This window comes from Plasmodium inui (assembly GCF_000524495.1).
Source record: "Plasmodium inui San Antonio 1 unplaced genomic scaffold supercont1.85, whole genome shotgun sequence".
Classification (NCBI taxonomy): domain Eukaryota; phylum Apicomplexa; class Aconoidasida; order Haemosporida; family Plasmodiidae; genus Plasmodium; species Plasmodium inui.
In genome coordinates, this window is record NW_008481919.1 from 18921 (window position 1) to 26774 (window position 7854).

General features: G+C 44.7%; 1 protein-coding gene across 1 annotated transcript; it reads left to right on the forward strand.

The window, feature by feature from the left end:
- Positions 1 to 5995: 5995 nt before the first annotated feature.
- Positions 5996 to 7450, forward strand: C922_05512 (hypothetical protein; the record flags this gene model as incomplete). Its single annotated transcript, XM_008821083.1, has 1 exon — positions 5996 to 7450. The coding sequence occupies one exon, from the start codon at positions 5996 to 5998 to the stop codon at positions 7448 to 7450; it is 1455 nt and encodes a 484-aa protein (XP_008819305.1).
- Positions 7451 to 7854: the final 404 nt, after the last annotated feature.

Here is a 7854-nt window from a genome sequence, read left to right on the forward strand (position 1 = left end):
GTACGTATTTTGAGAAACAGAGTGTGTTGCACAGGAGAACAAAGGGTATAAAGAAAGCAGGATCGAACAGAAGATGAAGACCAAAGGAATGACCTAACGAAGCAAGAAGAGATTCCCACCCGCAGAAATAAAGGAACGTGTAGAACACAAGGGGCCTCGATATTATAAAGGGGGAAAAATCTATAATAAATAAGGGCACAACAAGTAGTCAATGAACGAAACCAGGTCCTCAGCCTACGAATTGACTTATATCCAAACAGCAGGGAACCAGCCAACACGAAGCCCAACTCCGAAACAGAATAGTATATCAGTAGCAACCCCTAAAAAGGGGACCGATGTGAACTGATCACTCCGGGAGCACACTGACTCTGAACCCATGAGGACCACAAGTAGGGAACCACCCCATATTATCCCTCGAGTGCACAATAGCATTATGGCCTCTGAGAAGTAAACAGGGGGGATAAAATCTTACAGGGAAGAGGATGACTAAATCAACACAAGAGAACCCCCAAGGATGAAAAAGCGAGACGCGAATGGGAAGAGGGATGAAGTGAAAACTGCAGATATAAGTAATGGAAGCAGAATATGATTACCTTCATCCCAGTCGTTAATTTCAGAGAAGTAACCCCGTAATTCCAGAAGGAGAGAACAAGCAAATAATCACAACCTAAGATTACCAAACCCCCCAAGAAAGTTAAATCTTCATTTGATTCTCCCCTACATTCAATAATACAAGTAAAGGTTCATCACAGAATCAAATTAGCAATTGAGTGATCTTAGTTACAGAACTCTATATATCACCAGGCAAGTATAATATCTGAAACAGAAATCAGAGCTAGTAATTTCACGATGGTACCTGAACCTATAAGGCATTAGGTATATAATATCAGGAAAACCAGGTAGTCAGCATGTGTGTGATATTAAGAGAATAAATTAAAATAGACAGTCGCCAAACAGAAATCAGCACTTCCAAGTAGCATCTGCCCTTAGGAGCCATCGCTTTACAAAGTAGTAAAGAATTCACGAAGAACCGAGGTAAAGCATACAAATGCACGAACAGAAAACAGAGAGACAACACTAACACAACACAGAAGAATGTTACCAAAAAACTACCAAAGGCATAAATACGGGAACAATAGTCCGAGGTTAGCAATTAAGAGTGACAAGTGAAAGTGAGAGCTTATAAGTCCTACCCATGCATACTGCGCACCATAAAAGAACAATGAGTAAATGGATACACAACAGAGGATAGGAAGGTGCAGTATAGAATCTGAACCCCTCCAAAGATGTAACCTCCAGTGAGAGGGTAACCAAGGAACCACATCTTTAAAAAATAAGAAAACCATGCCAATTATATGAGCAGGAAAGACTTATAGGGAGCGAGTGATAATAGTCTGTCCCCTTAAGAATCCAAAGGATTAAAAAATTATGGACAGAAGAAGCCAACAGGGAGGATAACCTGCCTACCGTGCAACATAAAATATAGGAACAAATCGCGGAGTACCTAACACCAGAGCAAAAAGCAAGAATTAAAGCTACAGGGACCGCAGAGAAACACCCCAGAGATGTGGAGTCGAGTCGAGAAGAAATTAAAGGAAAAAAGGGAGTAATGTCTATTCCCCAAGAAGAATGACCAAAGAAGTAATGCGTTCCAAAAGAATTAAATAGTTTTATTACAGGGAGCACCGGAGAAAAAGCAAGGGCCGAAGCAGTAATCAGAAAGAGCAATCGAACAAGACTAATACTGTCCTGTATCAGGGGACCCAAGGGAAATTCCTAATGGGAGCAGTAACTCGGAAGAGAAAGCACCCCTATTAGAAGGGAGGAGAAGATTAAATTAAGACTGGTTCATAGAAAAAATAGGGACCATTCCTAGGATATGAAAAGGACAGCAGAGTGGATAGATGTGCGGCCAATCCGAGGGAACCTAGCAGAAGAAAGTACACATGGAGCAAAGGAGAAATCCATAGTCATTGAGTGGTAAGGGTCAAGGATAGTTAGGGGGAACAAATTATTCCCCCTCCCCAGCAGCTACAGGCCAAATGAATCCCAGAACAAAAGTTCCCCATGAAACCTCTAAATTATCCCAGGACACAGTGACGCCCCAGTGATTAGGCTACATCCTACATGGGGTTTTAGATTAAAAAGAAAGAAGCACAGTATTAAAGGTGACAAGTGGGAAGTACCAATCCAAATCGAAAACCAGAGGCGGAGTATGCAGCCCAGAAAGGCATTGTGGCAGGAACACTCCTTCATGTTCATGGAAATAGCATTGACCTGACTAGTAGAGCGAGCAGAATCCATTAGCACAGTATACAATACACGTCCTCGCTAGGGAGGAATCGAAGAAGTGGAACGAGTACAGGGAATATTTCAAACGGCAGCAATGAGTGCCAGGGGCGGAACGCAACGACAGGGAACCCGAAGACGGAGGAAGAAAGAGAGCATAGAGGAGAATGCAACAATACAGGCGTATAGAGGAATCCTGAGAAGAGGGAACCTCTGGAGAAGAACAAGGAGTGGATCCAAGAATCTGAGAAGAGAAGGCCAAACTTAGTACAGGGCACCCTAATAGAATGAACCAAAGAACAGGAGACACTATGTTATTAAGCTTGTCCTCTTAAGGAGAGGGGGGAGGCAACAAAGAAGAGCAGAATCCCAGACAGAAGAGAAGTATGACACTGGGGGCGTTAATCGAAGGACAATTTCACATCAAAGCAGGAGAATATAGACAAAGTTACGGTAAGGCAGGGAAGGAACCAATACCCCGCCCAGAGGTTATGAAAAAGATAAAAGCCGGCATGTGGAAGTCTGGGAACAATCCATGAAGGATAACAGGTTCTATTTGGCTATAAGGAAATGGAAACTGCTAAAGACTGGACAGGATTTACAGGTAGGAGCAGACCGCCCAGGTGCGAAATATTCAGTAGCCAAAAGGATAATTAAGACAGGTTACTATCCAAGTAAGGGGCAGTAACGACAGGTATACAGAAAAATGTGATTATTCCTGGGGCCAAACACAAGCAATACTAAACCTGAATCAATGTGATTTGAGTAATTACCAGTCAACGAATGTGTGGAGAAACCCCCACCTGAGAGGAAGAGTTATACAAAATTCCAGATAGTGAGAAGTATAGAAAATCACGAACAACAGCCGGGCGTTTCAAGAGAAGTGAAGTCAGGAAGAAGAAAAGAATATCAGCCGAAAGAAAGAAGAGTGGACAGCCAGCGGGGAACAGCTAAGTCAGAGCCTAAGTTTCTGTAACCTACAGGGTAACATAGGAGTTAAGATTGACAGAAACGAAACAACAACACACCAAGTTCACAGGGAATATTATACCCGATGAAACCGTGGAGTGAATCAGAATAAATAGAGCATAGGATGAAGAAATAGAGTACACAGAAAGGATAAACAGGAAAGGGGAAGTATTAGCAGCAAAAGTAAGAATAGTCCCCCAACCCGCCAAACCACAGAATACCCGTAGGCTTCAATGCTAGTATGAGAGAAGTAGTATAAGCCTAGAGACAGCCACCGGAATATACACTGAATGACGAGGGGAGTACAGCAACCGTAAGTAGATTAAGATAGGAAGAAAAGGGTAGTTTCTACCGGCGTCCTGATCAACTCAACGGCGAGAAGAGGAGGAGAAATAACTGGAAACAACACACAACATAAGCGAGCCAGACGGAACCGTTCAGGGAAACTCTCCGAGGAGGACAAGTATACAAACAAAAGAAAGAAGGGAGGATGGAAGGACACGAAAATAATTAAGACATTAAAAGGAGGGGTGATTACCTTTCCCGCTAGGAGGGAAAAGGACCGGATGGGAATCAAAAACTTTAGAGCACAGACAGCAGGGAGCACAGTAAAGTTCCAGCCAACCCTCAGCAGCCGATAGACGCAAAATTCCGAAACCGAATGTTTATCCCCAGAAGTATTTCGAAAAAGGCGCCTTATTAAGCAAAAATTTTCCCGAAACACCCAAACAGCAGAGACACATATATGAGTAATGTTACAAAAAAACAAGAGAATTCATATAAACATCATGACAGAACGGGAATCCTAATAGCGCCCTGTCGCCCAGTGTATGGAACAAGTCTATCTCTTAATAGAAGCTTTCCGGAATTTTCCAATAAGTGCCATATATGAGGGATCCCAATTTAGCGTAAGCGAGTCAGCAGTTAAAGAAATAAACCAATTAGTCACGACTAGGACCGAGTCTCCAAGTATAGGAGGATAGAGTCCAGAGAACAGGAGGCAGGGGAATTATTTAGGGGGTCGGCATAGGAAGGTTTATCTCTGAGCAATCCCACCCCTGACAGAGTAGAGTAACAGAGGCTTCCAGGCAGTCAGAATCATGATATCAAACACGCCTGTAACAACGGGGTAAGTGAATGGAAGCGAGTATAGAAACCCTAGAAGGTCAACCGCTAGGAATAGATTAATATAATGATAAGAATCACCCATCGGCGTATCTTCACGAAAATATTCCCACTTTAGATTTCCCAAGGAACCCCCCCACGGCAAATGAATCTTTTATGCAAGAAAAGGAGTGAAGGAAGAGTCCAAGGGAAACCTAGAAGGAACCCGGAAAGAGAAAAAGGAGCTCACCTGTGGTAGGTTCAGCAATATGCAACCCAAGAGATAGGTTAAGTGTTAGGGCCCTCAAATAAAGCAGCATATAGGGACAACGGGCACGCAATGGAGATCTTTAACACACTATAGAAATGATCCACTCCGTCCCCCCTATGAAGTCCCCTCCCAGAGTACCTGTTTGTGAATAACCTCCCTACGGGGGAAATCAGCGAAAAATGAGCAGCACCCCCTACCTCTGAATGAAGACCAAGGCTAGAATGAATGGCAATTTAGGCGCTTGAGTGGAACTGAACCGAAAGTACTTCATGGCTTGTCCCCGCTCAGAGATGCAAAGGAGAATGAATGAGGAAGCAGAGGTAAAATTAGTAACAACGAATAACAGGAACCCCGCAGGCTTAAAGTATCCCCCAAATTGAAGCCAAGGGAGAGAAATTAACAGCGAGCCTTCTCGAGACTTCACCAGAAGAGAAAACTGAAATGTATTGAGCCCTAGGGCGTCTACATTAAACAGAAGTCGCAGCAGTGCAAGGACCCCAGCCGAATCCTATTATGCCACAGGGGTCCCCAAAAATATACCTTTAGGAAAGGAAGGACCCCAAGTGCGCAATAATATGCGACGGTGAATAGCATATCCACTGCACCAGGGGAACAATCCATTACGAGCATTAACCCCCCCCCCCGCCGTGCCTTAAGTCAACAGGGGATAAATCCAGCGTAGGAGAACCGGACCCCCACGCAGTTGATTGAGGCCTATAGAAATATAAGGGCCTAAGGCTTAATAGAGAACACTCTCCATGACCCAACAGGCAGGTTACATCTGACCGAAGTAGCAATTTAAGCAATGGGCCTAGACGAATAAAATAGCAAGGCAAACAGGCAACAGGTTAGGAAGCCGACAAGTACCTTCCAAAGTTTAGGGATAGAGGCGGAAACCCCCAGAAGGAATAAGGAAGACAACAGCCCCACGCAGAAGAAGAACGTATAAAAGCAGCTGGGACAAACCATAGTTAACATTACCCAACAAGAAACCGGAGCAACCCTAAACTATAAGTTAAGGAGTTGGCAATAGCCCACTAGCAGAAAGTTAACCACCAATGCGCCCTCCGAAGAAAAACAGGTAGAGAAAGCGGAGCAAGCCAGAAATCTGTATCTCATCTAACCAGTGAAAGAGAAGAGGAGGATTAAAGAAGTACAGCAGTATAGTTAAACGCTTAAGTTAAGTGAAGGTTGAAACCAGTATACTAAAGACCTCAGGGAGTCCCTGAGAGAAATGCATAAGAGCAGGAGGCCACCAACAGCCGATTTTTCGTCATGGCAAGTTATATAAATACCTCCTGGAAGTTATCTCATTGGAAAAACGCCGGAGGAACTTGGAATTTCAAGACTCCTTCAGTAGGAATGTGTGAACTGAATACCTCCAAGAAGTATTGTTATCCGCAATTAAGCAAAAAAGGTGTGTCAAGATGGCAAGGTCTGGATAAGTGGTTGAACAGTACCTTATTAGATAATAAATCTTCCGAATGGGCCAACCGCTTCAGTCCTGAGGTAGATACAGAAATAAAGGATATGAACGGGCAGGTGATGTCGTGGGGAGACATAATCCACAGAATAATGGACCAAATCAAGAGAAATATCGTGGCACATCAGACCGGGTCTAGGAGGACAAAATTATGGACTCCAGCGGAATGGTATAAGATATTGGCGGAACCCTCAGAGGACACGTTGGAGTGGGATAAAAATGAACAGACCAGGAAAGTTCTCATCGTAATAGTTTGTCTAATAACGGGATTAACCGATATCACCAAAAGTTCAGGGGAGAGATATCCAGGAAGGGAACAAATATGTGCCAAAGTCGATGAGGGATTAGCAGTCTATGAACACCAATGGAATAATTGGGAGGGGGAGCGCGGTCCAAGCACTGGCGTAGATACCCAGCAATGTACCCATGGAAAGGCATCTGAAGAATGTGAGGGGGCAAGTCTGGGTTTAATACTGACAGTATATGAGGCCCTAACAGCAGTATGTTCAAAGTGTGGTCCATATCAAATAAACAAGTGGATGAAATCATCAGGGAGGGTGGAGGGGAGTAGGCCTAGCTTATATTGTAAACTGAAAGGAGATGTATTGGAATGTGACAAGACTACAACTTCCCCTCCTGACGTCTCAGCATTATGGTTCAGTAGGGATACAGTAGGCGTTAAAAATAAGGATGAAGTCCTTTCGCCGCCAATGACCAGTCCGCATTCAACCCCCCCCGGGAGCAGCCAGCCTCCTATCGTAACCGTGGCGCGTAGCGTACAGAGCGACGAAGTAGAAGCAATGTCCCCGGGAGCAATAGGAACCGAAAAGGTCCTTCAGCGTCTCCAGCCTGAGAAAAACAGGGAAAAAGAGGCCGAAGCCTTACAGACCAGTCAGGAAGCGGCAGAAGCAGGAGGGAGCCAAAGCGGAAGCCAGAGGCCCCCTGCGCAACTTAGCGCCAATGAGAGTCATGAAAGTGGAACAGGAACCCCCGAACGCCCGCGTCCTATTGGCCTAGGTTCAGAGCAGGAGGAAGATTCAGGGGTGTATAATGCGCAAAGTAATGGGAGCAAGGGGAATTTAAAGGATACCGCAGTGGCGGAAGACACTAGCCAGGGATTAAAGAGCAGCGTGGGGAGCATTGTGGGTGGGATATTCGGCGTTTTGATACTTGGAATAGCAGCAGGGTATGGCATATTTCGGGTTTGTGGCCCGCAGAGGCATCGGGACAGGGGAAAAGGGGCCTTCAGAAGGGGAGACAAAATGAATTATGGTGTCGGGAACGGCTCAGGGGGGAACAGGATCAATATTTCAGTCCTTCATGTTCCGGCCTAGAATAGGAAGCGGGGGCACATTGGGCGAGTATGAGTATATGTCTGGTTCAGGGTTTCGGGCTTTTGGATGATGGGTAGGATTTAGGGTTAAGAAACAACCAATACTAATATGACGTCCGTCCCAGCCACTTGAGTCTCGTCGCAGATAACCTTGAGTTAGACCCTGTGTTTGCACCTGGGTGCACTAAGGGGTTATGTCCCGTCTATGATTACCCTACTTCCATATGTTAGTTATCCCCCGAGGAATATGTTATGTCTTCAAGTATGTTGTTATGCAGTCTACAGTGTGTTAATATCTTTACCTTCTTCCGTTTTATTAGTCTGTTTGTCCGTTAATTATTAATGAAGCATCAACTGTCTGGTTCTTAGAGGACTCAGATTGCCCCAAGTGAGATAGTCGATGGA